The 22,930-nt window shown below is 37.8% G+C and overlaps 2 protein-coding genes across 8 annotated transcripts in view; both read right to left on the bottom strand.

The window, feature by feature from the left end:
- LOC139951758 (77 kDa echinoderm microtubule-associated protein-like) overlaps nucleotides 1-2,918 on the bottom strand; it is a 67,453-nt gene extending 64,535 nt beyond the window's left edge. For both annotated transcript variants that reach the window (XM_071950862.1, XM_071950914.1), the window contains exon 1: nucleotides 2,841-2,918. In XM_071950862.1, the coding sequence (XP_071806963.1) occupies nucleotides 2,841-2,883 (43 nt within the window). In that variant the 5' untranslated portion in view covers nucleotides 2,884-2,918. The remainder of the gene's footprint in view (nucleotides 1-2,840) is intronic.
- A 1,442-nt stretch (nucleotides 2,919-4,360) lies between these two features.
- Nucleotides 4,361-21,342, bottom strand: LOC139951437 (adipocyte plasma membrane-associated protein-like). Of its 6 annotated transcripts, none has more exons than XM_071950445.1 (10): nucleotides 21,266-21,342; nucleotides 17,456-17,551; nucleotides 15,420-15,521; nucleotides 14,311-14,426; nucleotides 12,962-13,054; nucleotides 12,344-12,460; nucleotides 9,807-9,978; nucleotides 9,368-9,502; nucleotides 8,230-8,419; nucleotides 4,361-5,963 (listed from the first exon to the last, which is right to left on the bottom strand). In XM_071950445.1, the coding sequence occupies exons 1-10, from the start codon at nucleotides 21,325-21,327 to the stop codon at nucleotides 5,757-5,759; spliced, it is 1,290 nt and encodes a 429-aa protein (XP_071806546.1). In that variant the 5' UTR covers nucleotides 21,328-21,342; the 3' UTR covers nucleotides 4,361-5,756. The 6 variants fall into 6 exon arrangements, with proteins under 6 accessions (XP_071806546.1, XP_071806472.1, XP_071806768.1 ...); XM_071950371.1 differs by lacking the exon at nucleotides 21,266-21,342 and adding an exon at nucleotides 20,454-20,810; XM_071950519.1 differs by lacking the exon at nucleotides 21,266-21,342 and adding an exon at nucleotides 19,164-19,389 and having other exon boundaries at nucleotides 4,362-5,963.
- Nucleotides 21,343-22,930: the final 1,588 nt, after the last annotated feature.

Genomic DNA, 22,930 nt, shown 5'->3' with positions numbered 1-22,930 from the left:
TCTTACAAGCATAATTCTTGATCACATTACAATTTAAACCTAACCAAGCAAATCCTCAAATCCTTTAACGCTCGTCAAGCTTTAAATGATAATAAATCTGCAACCTGTGTGTGCTATGCGCCTTTAAACACTCCAGGTAAATATGCAGGTAAAAGGTCCTGTCAATGCTCTGACATAGCATTAATACTTTAAAGTGGAAGGTACATGTTTGGTATTTGTCAAAGACCAGTCTTCTCACTTGGTGTATCCCAACATAAGCATGAAATATTAACAAGCCTGTAAAAATTTGAGCTAAATTGGTCATCCGAAGTTGCGAGAACGTTATCAGAGAAATTTGTTATTGGACGAATTTGTGTGCTTTCAGATAGGAATAAAAGACTTCTGGCTAGAAGTCTTTTATTATTTTAGTGAGAAATTACCTCTTTCTCAAAATCTATGCTACTTCAGAGGTAGCCATTTCTCACAATGTTTTATACTATCAACAGCTCTCCAATGCTCGTTACCAAGTCAGTTTTTAAGTTAATATTTGTTTTGAGTAATTACCAAACGTGTACCTTCCCTTTAAAGCAACTAGGGAGTAAGGGTACTCCTTGGAGACTATCCTGTCTGAGCAATATTCACCAACAAATAACAGACATAGTACCAAATAGGCCTAAAAACTTTCTAGAAGTTCTGTTCTATCAGAAATATGCACTAAGACTGTAATAGTGGAAATCAAAGAATTAACATACATTGTAATGGTAACCTTCAAGAAAGACTCTGCTAGGGTCAAAGCATCATTAATTATTTCTTGAATTTATTCCATACGTACATGTAGGTCCTTTGGTTGGTAAGCAGTTTGCAATCAGCTAATTCTATTTTCTCATTGTTTATGGGGACAGGTTTTTAATATCAGACTTAGAATATCAGAGCTGTATTGATAATTTTAACAAAAATGCATATTTGGTGAACTTTTTAGTTGTAATATTCACAAGTTCAGACAGAGCAGAGTCGTCAGTCTATTGATGCATTTACCAGTGGTGCATGATCACCAAGAAGAAATGAATGAAAACTACATATTTCTGTCAAATCATGGCTCCAGGTTCTCAAATAGTAACAGCATGGTGTTCTTTTTTATACTGTAGCTCCATGGTAATAGTAAGCTTGTCAAAGCTTTGGTCAAAGGTACACCACTGGGCAATAGAAACCCATCCTTTGTATGCTCCACTTTAAACCTATTATTGTCCTCCTCAGTTTATACAGCTGATTGGGTCTTGAAATGCATGGAATACAAACTATGGCCTCTTAGCCTCTATTCAAGCGTTAAATACATCATTGTGATGTGGTTTTATTCAGTTGCTAGGCATAGATCTAATCTTCTTACACCTCAATGAATTGCCATTAATTGGTAGAGTAAACAGTACTATTGATAGGAGTAGACTACAAGTAGCTGTTATTCATTGGTCTGAATGGTTGTCAGAGTAATCTATGGTTAATGGTGTTGTGGGTGATAGACAGCAAATGAACATTTACATTTAACTGGCTCTGTTTATTCTGTTTTAGTCTGGACCATTGGAGTGGAGGGAGGCCATGACCAATGGCCCCTGATGTTCATGAATTGGTCTTTATCTTCCTTTTAAACTTCCCAATGACATTAAAATTGAGCAAGAAATACAAAATAATACATTATGTGAATCCCAAATTAGTCATGAAGAGTAGTCTTTCTATTATACAAATCCAAGGGCCAAATATCCAGCAATTCAAACCCCTAGCTACATTTTTCATTTCAGTGTTTCATTTTGCACATAAAAAAATAATCTTTTTAAAATCAGAGTAACTGAAGCACTGTACTCCTTCAGTCGTCTGCTAGTAAGACAGCAGGATGTAAAAATGTTTTTAAAAGAGTACAGCACCACTAGTACTGAACACTGGGTCTACAGAAGAAACACTAGACCCATTGTCATTCACTACTATTTTATTATTTTGTATTATCAGACTACGTTCAGTACATTCTCACATAGCATCATAATTTTCATTACATGATGTGTATGGCTGTTTCACTTTATTCCCTTATTCAAAATGACAATGACATAGCCCTGGAAGAACGTAATATAGTGTCCGTTGCATTGCACTGGTAGGACCTTAGTATGTATGCAACGGATGGGCGCTAGGTCGGATGTTAACGGATGTAACTGGGGCGCTATATCTTTACATACAAAATTGACAATCTGCGGCCATACCAATTTGTACACTAAACACAACACTAGCTGGGAGTAGTACCAACCGCAGATGTCAATTTTAATGGAGCCCAGCCGTCCAGTTACTGGGCTGGGTCTAGCAGCTGCCATGCTTTTTACAAATTAAAACAAAACAGAAATGTATTTTTTCCGATTTCAGATTATTGGGGAAAATATAATTTTGTAGAAAAGTTCAGTCAAAATTTAGTTGTCAAAAGTCAAAAATTTCTACGCATGAACGAAATGTAAATAGTGAATTGACATCCACGTGTACTTTTTATGCCAGAGAGTGATAAATTATGTATCTTGATTGATTGATATGCAAACATGCACATTGACAACACACCGTCTCTCGCCCATACAATTTCAATGCCAACCCACCCGGTGATTATGTGGTGTAAGTGTACGTGTGTGCACGTGAATACGGTGACTCGTTTGACAGCATGAAATCGCAACATAAACACATCGCCGGTTATAAATTATACGCTTAAAAATTGCGTTTGTAAACTTTCAAATGCTACAAAGGCAGTGTGGAGACCAACCTGAGACCATACTCTATCAAAAAATGTATTTTACGAACAAATTTAGAGTTACCAGTGGGGAGAATTTGTGAAAAATACTCACCTAATCCACTACAGTTTTCCGAGCTCCCACCATTGACGTCCATGATGTGTGGATTTCGCAAAGGCTGCTGGGAAGATGTCAACGTGCGCTTGTGATGATGATGAAGCCGAGAGCGTCGTCTGCAAAAATAATGCCATTATTTTTGGGTTTTTCATTGATTGAAATGAATACAGGCCGATCGGTTGTGTAACTTGTTATTTATATTTCCATAGCCGTATGTTATTGATTTTTTTCTATAAAAATATGTCATCGTTTTTAACTGGTGTGGGGCTATTCTTCCTCCATGGAATAACATGCGCCTTCACAGTGCACCACGAATCAGTCGTGGGTCAAGGTTAAGCGCCGTAGTGTAGCAATCTCTAGTTCGCTCAAAACAAAAAGGTCACATGGCAATTCAAAATTACTCGAAGATGGGTGATGTGTGCCATGTAGATTGTTTCAATTCAACAGTGCAGCAGTACTTAGTTAAATACATGCACTTCATGTTTTCTCAGATTTACACGAAATATTGTTTGAAAATGTGCATGAAATAGTCACATTCATGATTCTCATTATAAATAGTCCAACCATAGAGAAAGGACAGGACCCATTGTGGGTCCATGGTCCCCCAATTGGGTCAGATTCGCTAGGCAAGTGAGAACATGGAAATACACAGCCCAACTTCATAGATCTTCTTAAGCACAATGCTATAAGCACTGCTTACTGCAAATTGCCGCTACCCGAGTTAAAATAGTTTGTCTATATTTTCCCCTGACGATGACTGGAGCAAGGAGCAAGCTAGTCAAACCTTTGAGACCAATCCAAGAACTGACTCCGCGGCAGTACAGTTAATTACGATCCTATAAGCTAAAGTAGTAGTCCCAGCCTATCCATCCGCCCAGGTAATAGTTAATAAGCTGGACAGTTCTTTTCAGAACTGAGTCTCCCCAACAATCTACTCCGCGGTATTAGAATTAAGCAAAACAGTTTCTAACAACAAACTCTACCTGGCAAGTAGATACACACATGGTGTTCAAACCAAATATATGTATTTTCCCCCTTTAAAAAAATCCTCTAAATATTTTCTTTCTAACAAACAAATGTTTTAAAGGAACACGTTGCCTTGGATCGGACGAGTTGGTCAAAACACAAGCGTTTGTAACCGTTTTTTATATACTGCATATGGTTGGAAAGATGTTTTAAAAGTAGAATACAATGATCCACACAAGTTTGCCTCGAAATTGCGTGGTTTTCCTTCTACTGTGCGAACTAACACGGTCGGCCATTTATGGGAGTCAAAATTTTGACCCCCATAAATGGCCGACGTGTTAGTCGACGAGGTAAAAAGAAAACCACGCAATTTTGAGGCATGTTTGTGTGGATCATTGTATTCTACTTTTACAACATCTTTCTACCCATATGCATTTTATAAAAAACGGTTACAAACGCTTTTCAAAGACCAACTCGACCGATCCAAGGCAATGTGTTCCTTTAATAGAGTGGAGGTCAGATAGAGTAGTTTGTCAACAAATATCAACTTTATTTTTTTTGCAAGTAAGAGTGCATACAAAATCAGTCAAAACAATCATTCATTCGTTAATGTCTTTAATTTCTATTTCAGTGAATTTCTATTTCAGTGAATTACATTTCATTGATATACTGATCTTTGACATACTAAAGTAATTTCATTTAAAAATAAATCATTTTGAATAGTTACTTCTCCTTATTTTTAATGTACAAAAAACCTCCTTACTAAAATACCCAGTGCAGACTCAAACTAAATTTGTATGCTTAAAATAAAGTTTAAAGTTGAAGTAATTTACTCATTAATTTGTTTTAAAGTTAATTAAAAGCACATATTTTGCATTATGATTTTAAATTTCCACTGTTTAAATAAACACCCCCCAAAAAACAATTGTGTACACATGATTACTTTTATCGCTAAAATAAGTTGTAATTTCATACTATTAGGTGTTTTTTTTTGCTCTCAATAAAACCAAACACATCAACTGAAAAATTCAACTTTTGACAACACAAGTACATTTGAAGAATAACATGTGAAGTTGAGTGATGAGTAGATTTGGGAGAGCTGCCTCCACATGAGCCCTTGAGGGCGCTATCTTACTACTACATACAAGTCTACCATCTAATGTAGTTTCATTCCCTTGAGTGAATTATACCGACAATATAACCGAAATTCCAAAGAGGGCGCATTATAAAAAGAAGTACATCTTATCAAAATCTAACTTTTGAAACATCAAAATCTGAAATAGAGATTTACTGTTTACCTATTCCACTATCAATTTAAAAAAAATATGGGATGAAATAAATGCAGTGGCAACTGAAAAATATTGGAACCAAGCTTTTTAGGTTTAACCATCTGCATCAAGACCTCAGCCCAATTTCATCAACCCTTTAAAGGCTCTTGACACTATTGGTAATTACTCAAAATAATTGTTTGCAGAAAATCTTACTTGGTAACGAGCAATTGAGAGCTGTTGACAGTATAAAACAATGTAGTTTTTGAGAAAGAAGTATAATTTCTCACAAAATATTTGAAGTAAACTCGAGACCTCAGCTGAGGTCTCAAGTCAAATTCAAACGACAAGGGTGTCTTTTTCTTCCACTATTCTCTCGCAACTTCAACAACTAGTTGATTTTAAATTTCACAGGTTTGTTATTTTATGCATATGTTGTGATATACCAAGTGAGAATACTGCTCTTTGACAAATACCAAAGGTGTCCAGTGACTTTGAGCACAAAAAACTTGCTAAGCACAGAAAATCTTGCTTAGCAGAAACATGTTACCAGTCGACATTCCATAGAGTTTGCATTGTTGCAACTTGTACCCCAACAATTTTTCTCTTAGTAAACAAATTTGCTAAGCAGTATTTTCGGCTTAACAGTTTTATGAACTTGGGCACTTGGTATACAAAGCTAGAAGTTGACCCTCAATCGGCCGATAAATTTCTTGTAGTATGATCCAAAATAAAGATATTCTCCTGTGTCTAATACACTGCTGATTGAAGACACATTTTGTCCTGTTGGGTCGTGCAGACTTTGAATTATGTTGCCATCTTGGTCCAACGCTATGAGAAGTCCATACTGGGGAATGTATTTTACAACTGAGTTGAGATTAAAGAACTGTAGGGATGGACGGAACAAAATTACATTAGTCAAATGACAGATTCTGCATAAGGTGAAATGTGGGTGCAAATTAAAGCTCAAGTTCTAATGACAGAACACAAAGTTTCTAGTCTTTGTTTTAAATGGCAGGGGGGGGGGGGGTGGGGGTGGGGGTGTACAAAAGAAAACATCAAAATCAGCAGGTTAATCTGATGCCCCAGCAATGAACATGTAACTAGAGTTCTGGGATGTGTATTAACTCTCTTAAAACAATGTTGCAATTTAACTATCCAAATCTTTTGATGCAAGGTTGTCACAAACATTGCTGATTATTAGGCATACTGTTCATGTTCGAGCATAAAAATTAGTTGGATCAACAACTGTTACTGAATTCACAGTTTTATATTTCCTCGGTGATGTCAACTTGATTAATCCTGCGCCAAAATCCGCAACACATTATCTTCATGGCCTGTTTCTGAAAGCGCTGATAGGTAAAGCAGTAGATGATAGGGTTGATGCAAAGATTCATCACCACCATGGCGCTCGTTGCTTGATACACGACGCTGTTCACAAAGTTATCGTGCACTCCAAGATTGTACAAGATGTAGTTGATTTCTGTCGGTGTCCAACAGATGCAAAAGAAGACAGCCACCAAGAATAGGGTCTTGGTGATGTTCTTATTGGCTTTAGAGAGCATGCTCCCCGCATCATGGTTGTTTTCACCAGCCCTGGCTTTAGACCGTTTATAAAGCTCTGAAATGATCTTGGTGTATGCAGATATAATGATGGCCAATGGGACAATGAATTCCTCAATACATAGGATGGTACCTCCAACAGCTTGAAAGGTACGGTTTGGCCAAGAGGCATGGCATATCTCATTCTCTTGATACGATATGAACACCAGATGAGCAGTTGGCGTCCAACCAATACTCCACACTCCAATAACGATTAACTTAACACGATGGTTTAAGAACATGTGACGATATCTGACCGGTTGGCACATTGCAAGATATCGCTCCATGGTTATAGCAACCATGTTGTAGGTTGACGTGAGAAACATCCCATACTGGGGCCACTCGGACCACCACAGTCTACAGTACAGTGAGCCATAGAGGTCATCCGGTACAGCCGTTGGTGGAGTCAACACAAGCAGACGGCGGAGGAGAAAAACCAGCGATCCTAGAAAATCCACGACAGACTGATGGAGGATAAGCTTATTGGTTGTTGAGTTGAATACAGTGTGATATTGCAGCATCACCAGACATACAAATGCATTACCAACCATTCCGATCGTGCTCAACATTATATATATAACAGTCATGGAGTCGTGTGCCCCTGCGATGACATTGGAAGCAGTGGACATTTCCATTGTAGGACAGTCAAACCCACAATTCAAATAACTTCAGTTTGATGAATTCCCTGCCACAAGAAAAAATTTCAATAGCAATTGCCGAGCACCAAATAGAGTCTGCAGCCAGTGCAATCATCAAATTTTGGACGATTCTGATAAATCTCTTAAAATGATAACAATCATTAGTGACAAATGTTTATACCGTACACATCAAAATATCTATCAGTTCGCCATTTCCAGGCTGTGGCAGACGGATGAGCCAAGTATTCCTAGCACAGTTGCCCAAGGGAATCTTCCATCCGTTGAGAAAAAGGGTGACCAGTTTCAAAGAAACCTTCATTTCAAAAAAAATCTATAGAATGTCACCAAATTCACTGTATTCAGCTTTTAAGATTGTCCAGCGTTTCTATACACTGAACAAAAAGTGAGATGTATCTCAATGAATGAGTAAAGAGAAAAAGTTTCTCAACAATACCTGGTGCAGGTTCTGATTCTCTGGAGTGAATGAATAATTTATAATCACTGTCTGTAGTGCTCCAATTCTTAGTCCATTTCAGGGCTATAGCAAGAAATAATTGAGTGTCGGCAAATTTACAATCAAAATAGCGCAAGGCTTATGATTGTATTATGGGTTTCTTGAGACATACGTATATTGTTGTAAGGCAATTTCAGTGTAAATCTGTTATTTTCACTTTCATGACATTGACAGTGAAGTAAAATATACATTGTTTTGTCTGTACCAAGTGCAATAAATAAATAAGTGTATAGGGTGTTTTTGTTCAGTTGCAAATCACCAGGCCTCGCAAGCGCCGTGGTCTCTTCTAAAGAATCAACTTCAATACATTACATGTCATGAAAGAAAAACATATTCAGACGAATTTTCAGTAAAATAAAAACTGCTTGCACATTAAAACAGAAAAGAAAGCTTTGTACCTTTGATACAAGTTTTGTAATCCAAGGTCTTGCAACAATGAAATCAAGTAGAGAAAATGGTTGTTTCCGGATGGAAGCTAATCCCAGCCAATAGCCACCAGCCTTCCTTGATCGTATATTGTCACCATACCCTGGTAAATTGTCTGCAAATACCTCAAATTGGCCTTTTCGGGGACCTTTAAGGTAATACCTGTTCATCAATGAAAGAAAAAATTACTGTGTAAGTTCAAAGTTGAGTAATAAGAAAACTAACAAGAACTTTCTTGTGGCCGAGCGATCTAGAACATTGTGCTTTAAGTTTTTTTGCGTTTAACAAGGAAACATTAAATGCATCAGGGTTTGATGGTCCCCAAAGCCTAAAGTGCCTGTACTTTAATCCAGAAGTCTTTGCTTCAAACTCCACTCTTGGTCAATTTTTCTTTGATCGACCAAAAATCATATAAGATTTACCCAGTCGGATTCCATTGTGGCTTCTATAAGATAACTTCAATACAAAATCCACTTGGGTGGAGAGAAGATGTTTGCACACAAAATGAATTGTTAAGTACTTATTTTTTTTTGTCCATAGCAGGTGCACCATTAAATGCAAAGTGGTTTAATGCATGCTAAATGGCTGCAATTTGCCACCAGTAGTAAGAGAGCCTTGCCAATATGTCAGATAATTCTGTCCCCCAAGAGAATCTGTCTCTCCAAATGGCTAACTGTGTACAAAAATTCTTCTGATGGCGCCCTCTTTTGAATTCTCCTCCTTCAGCTAATGTTAATTTCCAATATGAGGGACAGAATCTCCGGGGGACATATTACCCAATGCCAGTTCCAGTGTGCCGCATGAACTGTAAAGCACAAATGTGTATGGGATTGACGAAAACAAAACATTTTCGACCTCACTGTACTTTTAACACAATCTGTAGTGTGATTCCTACAGATTGGGTAAAGTAGTAAAGCGACCCATTCACATAAATATCCGTTGACATGGCTAAAAGAATCCTCACAAACACAATACCTGACTTGGTGTAAAAAATCAAGATTGCGCCTAACAATTTAAAGTTCTTTCAACAAAAACCAGCGGAAAGCTCATACAGACAGAAAGCACTTTGTAAAATTGGTAAATATTATCTTAAAATAGTAAATGAATTACTTTGTTATCTTAGCTTTGGTGGTCTCAACCATCAATAGAAAATCTTCATCGGGAGATAACTGTACGCCATTTGCAAAATAAAGCCCATCCATCAGCACTTTAATCTCTCTCGTATTTGGGTCGAATCTAAATAACCTGCAGAGAAAGATATATATTAATTAAATTATATCAATGGTCACTATATAACTCCCATAGATCTTTTTTTTTGGTAGAACCATAGGGTCCTTGCTCCATGGTTAAACATGCACTGCATAAATAGGTTCCTGTATTTCTTTTTCCTCACAGACCTCAGAGAAAGTACCGAGTATACAGTGCTTACACACAACGGTGCATATGGGTAAAACCAAAATTAATATTCTTTATCCCAGGTGCAAATTTCCATCTATTAAATTCTTGTGGTACCAGCTGCTAAAATATGTTTATGGCACTGTACCCTTACCTTCCTGTATGTTCAGTTCCAAATACAATAAAACTGTTTTCACGGCGAGTCCAACGTTGGCTGGAATCAGTAAAGTAAATGATGCCGTCAGATTGAATATCAAGATCATTCAGGAATTTCAATGGCGCACCCGCAATGGGTTCCAATGCAGACAGAAGTTGCACTGCTTTCCCTGCAAAAAAAGGATACAATTTACCCCCAAAAATTAAACGAAAGTGAGATTTTAGGTAAAACTTTCCATGAATCCTTGAGTCAGGTATAGATATCCTGTAACTAAGAGATTTTTTTTTTCAATTCTGTTGCTTTCAAATAAATGAATAGTACAATTGACTTTTGTCATTCTCATCAATGTATATCAATTGTTTTTGTTTGTGGTTTTAACAAAATAGAATAGAATATTCAAAGCATGCAGATTAATGCATTTGAAAATTCCATACCAGCTGATAATAATAATCATATGCTTTATCACACTCGAGTGCATCTCAAAGCGCCTGTTTTTGTTTTCTAAATGCTGGCTTTATATTTATATCCATGGAATATGGTAGGATATTTTTAGCTCAAGGGCTGACCTACTTGTTTATTTGGTGTAGGGTTAAAAGGCAGTGGACACTATTGGTATTTACTCAAAATAATTATTAGCATAAAACCTTACTTGGTTACGAGTAATGGGGAGAGGTTGATAGCATAAAACAATGTGAGAAACGGCTCCCTCTGAAATGACGTAGTTTTCGATAAAGAAGTTATTTTCCACGAATTTGATTTAGAGACCTCAGAATTAGGGGAATTTTGAGGTCCCGTAATCAAGCATCTGAAAGCACACAACTTCGTGTGACAAGGGTGTTTTTTCTTTCATTATTGTCTTGCAACTTCGACAATAAATTGAGCTCAAATTTTCACTGGTTTGTTAATTAGTGCATAATGTTGAGATACACCAAGTGAGAAGACTGGTATTTGACAATCACCAAAGGTGTCCAGTGCCTTTAATGGACTGTTCAGGTTAATTAATCATAGTTTTTCAGTATTTACAACGGGCATAGAAAATTAGAAATCATTTTGACTCAAGTAGGAAGAATCATGACTGTAATTTTGATAGCACCATGAAATGGTTCAAAATGCGCTGTAGTGCAATCTGCAGCCAAACATACGAGAAAACAACGACGCAAACCCCTTCTCTTAATAGTGTACGGGTTGCTATTAATGGGTTTAACATAACACAAGGGACCTACAACTCAACCAGGACTCTACCTCACACTTTACTGGTAAGAAACACCAGAGCTTTAGTCCAACGTGTGCCAAACCACTCAGCCATGACATGCCACTAATAATGATCACAAACATTTATAATGTGCCATACATAACAACCCTTGGTAACAAACTTATGTATCTTGTGTTAAATACTTTAGTAAAGCTATTTTCAAAGAAAGAAATTCAACAATAATCTCATACCAAAGAAGCTCAAAACCTACAAATGCACCCCATCGATTTTACTACAAATTTGTGTTTGAACAGGCATGTTATGACAACACTGAGCAGATGACCTTGCTAGGACCACAAGGTGTTTTTAGAGAATAGCCTCAAAAGATTCCAAGGGTATCAAAGAAAACCAAACCTCCGGTAAAATATCTGCGAACAAGTTCCCAAGTGACTCCTTTTGTGAGTACCTTTTTTCAGTCTAGGTGTTATTCAAGTTTGTGTTTTGTGTTGGTTTTTGTGTTATTTACTTGTTTCTTTTTGGTTGTCACGGCTGGTTAGATTTGTATTCATGTGTGCCGCCAAGTACTTTAACCAACTCTTTTTAAAAACCAACAATAATACAAAATCATGATGTATGTGCAAACTATAAAGAGAAACACAACATCAGAAAATATTATCAGGCAGGAAGGTGGTCCGTCGGATGTCAATCCAGTATTGACAAGTTTTAAAGTTTGATTGAGTACATTAAAGCCATTATACACTTTCGGTACAGAAAAAAAAAAGTTCACAGATTTACAAATAATTTACAGGGTTTACAGAAGGTAATGGTGAAAGACTTCTCTTGAAATATTGTTCCATGAAATGCTTTACTTTTTGAGAAAACATTAAAACAATATAAATTCTCGTTAGGGAGAAATACAGATTTATTTTAAACACATGTCATGACACGACTCCGATGACCGATTGAGCCTAAATTTCCACAGGTTTGTTATTTTTTATGTAAGTTGTGATACACGAATTGTGGGACTTGGACAATACTGATTACCGAAAGTGTATAATGGCTTTAAGAGCTAGCCTACATGTGGTCTACGCTATGATGAATTTCAGTCAATTTTAATGAAAAAAATACTGATTTTTCCAAGGGCAACAAAATCAGACAATTTGCTTAAAGTAAGCAGAGTACCATGCCAATCATACACACACAAGAGAAATTACCATGGAGTCAACAAGCTACAGAAAAAATACATGCAGGTCACAAAAACCACAAGCTTGCAAAAACAACGCACATGCATGGCGAAACAAAAGTGTAACATACAAACTAGACAGTATCCACTATGACTTACCTGTGTCAACATTCACTTTATACATTCCAAGATATGCATCCAGAACATACAGAAATCCATCTGTGTGGAATCTCATTCCAAGAGGACGTCCACAGGTGTGTTCATCTTTCTCTAATCCTGCACTCGATCAAAGAGATCACATGAAAGATTATCAGTTATTCCACACTTTTTTTCACATTTCAAGGCACTGGACACTATTTGAAAAAAAACTCAAAATAATTGTTGGCATACAAACTTACTTGGTAATGAGCGACGGAGAGCTGTCGATAGTATAATATAGTGAGAGACGGTTCCCTTTGAAGTAACATAGTTTTTTAAAGAGAAGTAATTTCTCACTTTAATGTTGAAATACAGACATTTTGACCATAGTGGAGTCTTTCTCAAAGGCTACAGTAACATTGTGATCTTATATAAGGTGCTAAATAATTGGGTCTCAGAATTCATCACTGCAGTAACCTATCTTTCTGATAGTGTCACTGTGTATATACTCAGTGCCTTGAGTACCTTTTAGATCTGTGCGCTATATAAAACTTTGATATTATATTATTATATTATATAAAATTTATATTGCATTGTCCTGACATTTCAATGAAAAGGATGACAATTTTATCACCCTACCACATGGTGGGACTCCTAATCTTGCAACATTTGTAATTTCCTCTCCTTTGATCTTGACAATCTGTCCATCTGATGTGCCAGTGTACAGAAAACCTGGATAAATAGAAAAGGAGAAAAAAACATTCTGAAGGGAGGGTATATCTTTGGTAATTAATCCAATATTCATAAATACCTCAGACAGTTTCGCTATTCCTATTGGTGGAGAGCGCGTCACGTGGGTGTGTATAAACCTTTGTTTATGACCAGTAAAAAATGTTGAAACATGGGCATAACATGCGAGCTTGCAACTGTGCTTATAAGACAGTTTCTTCATTCCTATTGGTCGAGAGCAACAGCTGAAACAGTTGTGCCACATCACGCAATATGCGCGATGCGCACAGCATTCCCTTATAAGGAGTTGTTTACCGGAGGGCCTTACCATTTAATAGCTGGAGGGGTGTTGTGTTGAAAGAAATCATTGAACAATTATAATTTTTTGCATTTATTTTACATTTTGACCATAAATTGTTGATGTTTTTTTACCAAAAAGGTATTTATGAATGGGAATCAAAGTGTGTTGAATCGGTTTTCAACTAGTGGTTTAAACCCGACGAGGCCTAGTTCTTGATAATTTACCTCGACATCGTCTCGGTAAAATTTTAAAGAACCAGCCGTCGATTTCACAAAGAGTTAGGACTCGTCTTATCTCGAGTTAGGACGAGTAACTTGTCCTAACTTAGGATTAATCTTAAGGTCTGCATGCTACAGTGCAGGGTTGGGACTCGTCCCAAGTCCTAAGATTAATCTTAAGTTAGGAAGAGTTTTGTGAAATCAACGTCAGGCCTCGTTGGGATTAAACCACTAGTTGAAAACCTCTTCACCACACATTGATTCCTTTATTAATGGCTGTAAAAACTTATTTGGTAAGAAGCACTGAGGCTGTTGATAATTGAATAACATTTTGAGAAAAAATTCTTATCCAAGGAACATGGTTTGGAGAGGCATTCAAAAACATTTCTCAACTCATGTAATCCAATTTCGGTTTATTATTCCTGCATGGACATAACCGCTCCAGATTTTTGGCAATTATCAAAAGCACTACCACTCGTTTTGCCTTTAAGTGTAAAGAAAATGGTTACAACCTGTTATTTATCTAGACTACAAAAATTGCCCAAATGCTTCCAGATGGTTTGCTTTGATAAGAAACTAAGCTTTACTAAAATAGTTCAGACTATTTACAAAAACAAAAACAATCATGTCATGTCAAAAGTAATTTTTTAGATATAGAGCCAAGTGCAGTATAAAAAGTGAGAAATTGAAGTACAGTATTGTCAACGGTTGACCACAAAGCTATAATGTTTATTCGTTACCATCACGTATCTCCAGTGCTTCAGGTCCACTGAGTCTTCCTTCCAGAATGTTTTCAGTTCCTTGCAGTAACTTGTTTGGTGCAAGAGTACCCTCTAATGCAGGAGGGGCAGGAAATCTACAAGTAATTCAATCAATCAAGCAAACATTAGATTTGACTAGAGACAATTAACCATTTGCGTGTTAGATATGAATATTGTCTGGTTCATGACATGCTTGATCACAAGTTACCACTTAAATTTGAATTCACCAGACTATAGAGACAGTTGCTATTACACACGATCCAAAGCTTTTATATAGCAACCATGGTAACATTGTGCCATACACCTTCATTCAAAAAATTGTATGGGTGTTCACCGTCTCTTACGGAACTACGCAAAAGCTTGCCCAAAATCATGTGACACAGCAACTGTCTCTATAGTCTGGTGAATTCAAAAATAAATGTGGTAACTTGTGATCAAGCACTTCATTATACCAGACCAGACAATATTCAAATCAAGCAGTATGGCTGATTACAAACATGTTGATGGTCAATTTTTACAAATCTGTTATATTTGTGTGCATATGTTCGGATACTCCAAGTAAAGCCCAGTTCACACTTCCTGAGAATTTTGACATCACGCAGCCAATGTTTAAGCACAGTTCAACTGTTGCGAGTTAGTGACGTCAAATTCATATTGCATTCACAAGAAGTAGAGAACCGGGTTCCGAGTCTTTGACCTATTAATACTCATTATTTAAGTTTGTAAGCTGCGGTGGTGTGCTAGCATGTCCACGACTAGGGAATATATACAAGTTAGTGTGGCAAATTCGAAAACAAAAACACACGCACAGGTTGACAACACTTTTGCTCATATGTTTCTGTTCTTACCATTTTTCTGTTTTAAATGATGGCACATCAGAAGCAGAGTCAGCGAAATCTTTAATTTCTTGTCTTGAATTATTTCCTGACAATCTTAAAACTTTACTTTTGCAGTGTGTTGTTGTTGTTGGTTGGATTTCTTTCTTTTTCCCACCTTTTTGGGGGCGGGGAGGGGATTCATAAGGGATCCCACTTAACTATGACTCAGAAAATGGTAAATTTTTATTGAATGAATTAATTTAGACTTACATCAAAGGCGATGGATCAATTGGGCATGGCAAGAGGTAAATAACCACACCCAAAGTAGCAACCATAAAAACCAAGAAGAGAAAACACTGACTCCATGATGAGCTGCCAAAGATCAAAGTGAATATAAATGTTGATAGTTAACTTTAAAAAAAAAAATGTGTTTTTCAAGGGTTGGTTGTACACAAAGGTATATTATTATACAGGGTTGGTAAGGACAAAAATCCATCAATGTTTAATTTTAGTCTGAAAACTTACTAATTATGAAGTTCATATTGGATTTATATTTTGGAAATCATACATTTTAAAAGTCATTTTGGAAAACCTAACTAAAAACGCAACAGCTGCATTCAGTTGTTACAACCAAAATGCTGATCCACACAACAGAATGAGCCAATGTTTGTTATTTCATGTACATCATGGTTGATACACAAAAGGATAACACTGTCTGCGACTCTTTTGTTAGCTCCACCAATCCTGTATTAACCTCTGAACTGTACTCTTTATACAAAATCAGTTAAGCAAATCCCTGAGAAAGTTTCAGATCATTTACTAAACTTGTTTGCATCAACTGGAGCCAACTGAATGGAGTAGTGTTGTACTTCACAATGTTTTGCAGGTAATTCCCCTTAAAGGGCAGTCTTTAAAGGATGAACTATGGCTCTTTTTCTTTAAAATATCACATACAGAAAAAGGTGTGATATTTAAATTGTAAAAGTTGGTTCTACCGGTAGAAACTTCATATATGTTAGCTGAGTCAACTGTTATCAAGTAAACATAATTAACAAAATTGTAGAGAACTTCAGGCCATTTTCTACCATTTTCTACCATTTTATTTTTGTTGTTAGCAGTTTGCAACAGCCTATACTATTTTCGAACTGTTAACCAGTTTTGAAATGTGCTGTGATTAACTAGAATAAACATGCTAAATATATCGATGAATATACAATCCCTTGAAGTTTTTTTCTAGTAATGATATTTACAAAAGAGCTACACTTTTCACCCTGCAAAAAATCACCTCAACTTCAGGAACAGGAATTAACAGACACTTCAATGCTAATTTAGTTTTTTTTTCATTTCAGAGGTTTTTTTTTTTCATTAGGATTTTAACCAACAGGAATTTGAAGTGACCTACCCTGTCCTACCAGCTGTGATGATAACAATCCAACCTATTTCATACAAAAACAAATTTCTGGCCCAGTGAGGTCACGGAATTTGGACGGGAAAACAAACTGTATAGCCCAGTAAAAAAAAGGAAGAAAAAAAAGCTGTAACCACATTGCACACAAGAGTCCGGACCAGCTTTTATGAACTGAATTTGAGCCGAACTTTGTACTCTTATTTTCCAGGCTTGTATTCTAAAAAGCAAACAATTATAATATAACCCACGAAGCAAATACAAATTGAGACTTTCAAACCAAAATCCACAATCCACACACAACCTTTGACTCTATCACGTTGAAATATAATTATCTCCAAAAAACAGACACAGCAACAAAGACACAACATCCTGTTTAAATATAGAGCCAGTTGGACCTGTTAGTTTGTTGTTTCTCTACATCGTTGTTTTCTAAATAATCTCCGTTTTTGAGTGTTATAGTTTTTACGCCATTTTAATTTTGATTGTAATGTGTTACTCATATGTTAATTAATTTTAAGTAACTGTTCTCCTCCCTATAGGAGTGTACAGTACTTATCCCTCTCAGTTTTTCTGTGTAAGATTTAGGCAATTTTAAATAGTAATGTTTTACTCCAAATTTTTAACTATGTAACTGTTCATGTAATTCTGCTGCTAAGCAGCGAATTGAATAGAATTTTAATAAACCATTGAATGAATGAATGAATGAATCCTCAACTTTTTTAGTCAACACAGTAATTTGCGTAATACTGGACTGAATTTTCACTGACTCCTAGGTGTTTTAAAACTGACGCTAGGGCCAGCGGACCTCTGGTAAGGGAGAACACTCCATCTTCTCTGTAAACATGAAAGAATTCACAGTCATATTTAAAAGTATTCTATTCGAGTGATATATTTTTACCTTGTGCTTGACACCTTATTGTGCGTTGGTACTGAGGGTTTGCTCGAAACAGGAGCTTTCGTCTTTCTTTTTCTTGCACCCTCCATATTAGTATTGCTATTAAAGATGATTGGTATTGAAAACAAGACCAAAGTTAGTCATCCTAAATAAAATAAATATATGGGAAATGTCATGGAAGTTGCTTCTATTTCCCTAGTTTTCATAGATCGAGATAGAAGTGGATTGTAAACAAAAGACTGTCAAGATGAGTCAGCTCCTTTCTTCCATGTAAATGTTGCTAGTGTATGCGGTATCCAGGGAGGAGATCCAATAACATAATATTGTAGCGTCATACGTTATCGACCATCATATATGTTTTCGAACCCCAACTTTGATTCCCGTTTACCGCAAGATTGTACTGGTGACAGAAGCTATGCAGTTTACTCACGGTCTGTATTTTCATCAGGCTTAATCATGCTGAGAATAAAGTTTCCTGTCGTTGGTTATGCTCAAACATTTATAAAATGATTGATTTTTGGTACAAACCACTAGTGCATTTTATGCCAACATTCAAATGAGTCAAAGAAACATCATCAACCTCGAAAGTTCAGAACAAAATTACTATCTGCTAGATTGAGTTTCATTCTGCTTTAGTCACTAGATGAATCTGGATCACGTGAGGTGGTTACTATTTGGGATTCTGTGGTGTGCCAATATGGGGAAAAAATTAAGTTTAAGTGAAAATGACAACAAAAAATTGTTTGATTAACTGCATACTGTAATAAATATTACGTCTACATTAAAGAGAAAATATCATAGATTGGTTTCTTATCTCCTGAAACCAAACATTACTGGTCTGAAATGGGGGAAAACAGATTGTTATGAAGTGTGTGTGCTTCAAGGGGGGTGGGGTGTTTTACTTTCATGCCTAATGATATCTCTAGATTCTAATATACCGGTAGTAGCCATAATGCCTTAGGACAAAAATGTTGAATTATATTTTTTATTTATTTTGCACGCCATACTAGCTTCTGAATATTCAATAAAATACCAACCAATGAAAGGTGTGAAAACAATGTCGTGCATGCATAGCACTGTTAATGGAGGACTGTCTCTCGCAACGTAAAACCAAAACTTTGAAAATTTCAACACACCATGAAGTGTAAGTGTTATTGTTAAAAAATTGGATAAATGATTTGAAAAAAAAAAATGCAGTTTTTGATTGTGAACAATTTTCCTGTTATCCTACTGAAAACACATGACACCATGATACACACAGACACTTCGTCTCGGCATGGTCTCGGTAAATTATCAAGAACGAGGCATCGTTGGGTTTAAACCACTACTTGAAAACCTCTTCACCACACATATGATTCCCTTAATAACAATACAAATACAAGACTGCACTGATGACAGTATAGTCACTGTCTAGATCTGCAGTAGGAAGGGAGCCTTCTTTTGAAAGAGAGTCTTATTTTCTACCCCTACTTGTTGGGCTCTGAGTCTGAGTCGCCATCAGTCCGAAGATCTATAGAAGAGGACCAATGTCAACGAGCTAGGGAACGGAACAGTCCTCTTCGGTCATGCTTTGTCCCAAACGAATGCTTTGTTGTTTGTATGAGGTCCTCCGAGTCCGGTCCATACATACTCCACACACACAAACATCACTAATATTCAAAATACATAAAACCATATAAAATTTCATCGGACAAATAAATGCTCCACTTACATTTACACTGAAATTCTCGGAATGAATTCTCTCCTACTAGAGTTCTTTTATAAGGTATATTATGTAGCTACCAAGCTCTCTGTTTGCATTGATTTGTGTGTTGTTAAAATAGCTCCCCTGGATAATAGATGTCATTCGACCATACACCGTCTGCTGAATGAATGAACTGCATGGCCGGAGGGCAGGAATCGCTCGGTAAAATTGGGACTGTTCCAAAGCCGAGTGAAATGGAACAGTCCAAATTTTACCGAGCGATAATATTCCTTACATTCCACTCAATATTTGTTGTATACAACTGACAATAGAGGTCACTCGATATAATAAGACCAGCAGCCCAGACGAGGTACCAATATTTGAGTACAGGAACGTTTAGTGGATAACCTGACATAGTCAGATATGGATGTCTGCCAGGCCCCCCTCCCCCCCCCCCCCCCCCCCCTGCGTGTGGCGCATGGACCCCCAACAAAGAGGCAAAATAATGGGCTGGATCAAAGATTATAGGTACCACATGAAACCAAGTGGAAATGGTCATTACCATGATACTAAGTAAAAAATATCAACCGCCAGACAAATTTTCTGCTGCATTAGGCCTGCCAGACACCCCCATATGCTAAAATCTCCCCCTTTTGGAGCTCCGCCCCCGGCCGACACCGTGCGTCGTGGTGGTATTCTATTCAAACGTTAATAGCCCGTAATTTAATAACGACACAAGCTGAGTGGCTGAAAGGTGTATGCTATTTAAGTTGTGGCCCTTGATTTATAATTTGGCTGCATTGGGCCTGCCAGACACCCCCACCCCGGGGTTAAACATCGGAGGAACGACCTAAAACCAATGAAATTACCAATAAGCCTAATGCACTATTCTAACACAGGACAATATTATTATTAGCAGCCAGACAAAATGTTTTGCTTCATTGGGCGCGACCCGACAGACACCTACCCTCCCGGTCCCCGGGTTAAACATCAAAGAAACACCTGAAACCAAGTTGAAATGAACAATAACACTAGTCTTTGACCAGTAATATACAAATATTGAGTGCTTCGAGTGCTATGGTTAAAACTTAGTTGCGATAACGTAACCCTCCTGCCGACGGCGTAGCCGGAGGGTTACGAGTCGCTTCAATCGAAAAACGGCGAAATATTTTAGTCAACAGATTTGCTCATTTTTTTACCACTTTAAAAAATAATGACACAAATTCTGTGAACACGAACGTAATCCTCAATGTCTAATTATTAAGATTCAAAAACACAATCGAGAAAATATTTTGAAAAAAAAGGACAAAAACTTACCAGATTCCGGGAGCGAAACAGTCACAAATTTCCCAGGTTCTAATTTTGAACCTGTCGCTGGTTACCATGCGCAGCCCCAAGCGCTGAACCCAACCGCAGGTACCAGCCGACCGAGCCGCAGCCGGGTTTGACTAAACCATTCTGTAAAAAGGGGTGTTACAAGGGGTGCTGCAGTGCGGCAGTGCTTTAAGTGAGTGAACAGCGGGCATAGTAAACGGACAACGCACACGCACTGCCGCGCTGCCTTATAACACCCCTTTAACAGAATGGCTTAGTCTTACAGCAATGAACATCGGGAAGTCACAAAATGGCGTAGCGACAGGTTCAAAATAGAACCTGGGACTGTTTCGCTCCGGGATCTGGTAAGTTTTTGTACTTTAGTTCAATATACTTTCTCAATAGTGTGTTGAGTGTTATTCATTAGATATTGAGGATTAAGGTCGTGTTTTTAGAATTTAAGTCATGATTTTCGAAAGGGGAAAAAATCGAGCAAATCTGTTGACTAGCCGTTGAAATTGTACGTGTTTGACCATTTCGCCGTTTTTCGATTGAAGCGGCTCGTAACCCTCCGGCTCCGCCGTCGGCAGGAGGGTTACGATATCGCAACTAGTTAAAACTATGACTCCCGAGGTGATCCCCGGAGCGTTCTATTTTCCCGAGGCGAAGCCGAGGGAAAATAGAACGCTACGGGGATCACCGATGGAGTCATAGTTATAACCATTGCACGAGAGTAAAAGCAGTCAATATTTGTTTTATAACACCCCAAACATTTCTAAATACTGTACTATTATTATTAAGTTAAAGTTACAGACCTGAATGCTACAATCCACGGACGACGCGAATACAGATTGCAAAAACTTTTACTGTGCTGCATGTAGTGTCGTGCAATCCGAAATGGTAACAGACTATTAATGTATCATCCTCGTTCACGCAACGGACGTCTGGGTACTGCACACCGTGTGCTAGTCTTCGGACTAGCACACGGCAAACCGACGCACTATCACACGGCCGTCGTCTAGCAAAACTAAGACATGTCATGTGACGCACTCTAAACCAATGAGCAGGCAGAATACTTGTAAGGAGTGTTATAATATCAATCACCAGACGAAAGTTTTGCTGCATTGGGCCCGGCAAACACCTATACCCTCCCCGGGTTAAACATCAAAGGAACCACCTAAAACCAAGTTAAAATGACCAATAGCACTATTCTTAATACCAGTATCAACTGCCAGACAAAGGTTTTGCTGCATTGGGCCCGGCAGACACCTCCCCTCCCCGGGTTTCAGAGGAACGGCCCCCTGAACCAAGTTGAAGTGACCAATAAATTAGTCATTTCAACTTGGTTTCAGGTGGTTCCTTTGATGTTTAACGCGGGGATCGAGGGTAGGTGTTTGCCGGGCCCAATGCAGCAAAACTTTCGTCTGGTGATTGATACTATACTGGTCAAAGAATAGTGTTATTGATCATTTCAACTTGGTTTCAGGTGGTTACTTTGATGTTTAACCCGGGGAGGGTAGTAGTTGCGATAACGTAACCCTCCTGCCGACGGCGTAGCCGGAGGGTTACGAGTCGCTTCAATCGAAAAACGGCGAAATATTTTAGTCAACAAATTTGCTCATTTTTTACCACTTTAAAAAATAATGACACAAATTCTATGAACACGAACGTAATCCTCAATGTCTAATGAATAAGATTCAAAAACACAATTGAGAAAATATTTTGAAAAAAAAGGACAAAAACTTACCAGATTCCGGGAGCGAAACAGTCACAAATTTCCCAGGTTCTATTTTTGAACCTGTCGCTGGTTACCATGCGCAGCCCCAAGCGCTGAACCCAACCGCAGGTACCAGCCGACCGAGCCGCAGCCGAGTTTGACTAAACCATTCTGTAAAAGGGGTGTTACAAGGGGTGCTGCAGTGCGGCAGCGCTTTAAGTGAGTGAACAGCGGGCATAGTAAACGGACAGCGCACACGCACTGCCGCGCTGCCTTATAACACCCCTTTTACAGAATGGTTTTGTCTAACAGCAATGAACATCCGGAAGTCACAAAATGGCGAAGCGATAGGTTCAAAATAGAACCTGGGACTGTTTCGCTTCGGGATCTGGTAAGTTTTTGTACTTTAGTTCAAAATACTTTCTCAATAGTGTGTCGAATGTTATTCATTAGATATTGAGGATTAAGGTCGTTTTCTTAGAATTTAAGTCATGATTTTCGAAAGGGGAAAAATTGAGCAAATCTGTTGACTAGCTGTTGAAATTGTACGTGTTTGACCATTTCGCCGTTTTTCGATTGAAGTGACTCGTGACCCTCCGGCTCCGCCGTCGGCAGGAGGGTTACGTTATCGCAACTAGGAGGGTAGGTGTCTGTCGGGCCGCGCCCAATGAAGCAAAACATTTTGTGAGGCGGCTGATAGTCCTTGTGTTAAAAACAGTGCATTAGGCCTATTGGTTGGTTCCGTTCCTCCGATGTTTAACCC

The sequence above is a fragment of the Asterias amurensis genome, chromosome 1, assembly GCF_032118995.1.
Source record: "Asterias amurensis chromosome 1, ASM3211899v1".
NCBI classification, from domain to species: domain Eukaryota; kingdom Metazoa; phylum Echinodermata; class Asteroidea; order Forcipulatida; family Asteriidae; genus Asterias; species Asterias amurensis.
Note: the sequence above shows the minus strand (reverse complement) of the source record. Positions and strands in the feature narration are given on the sequence as shown.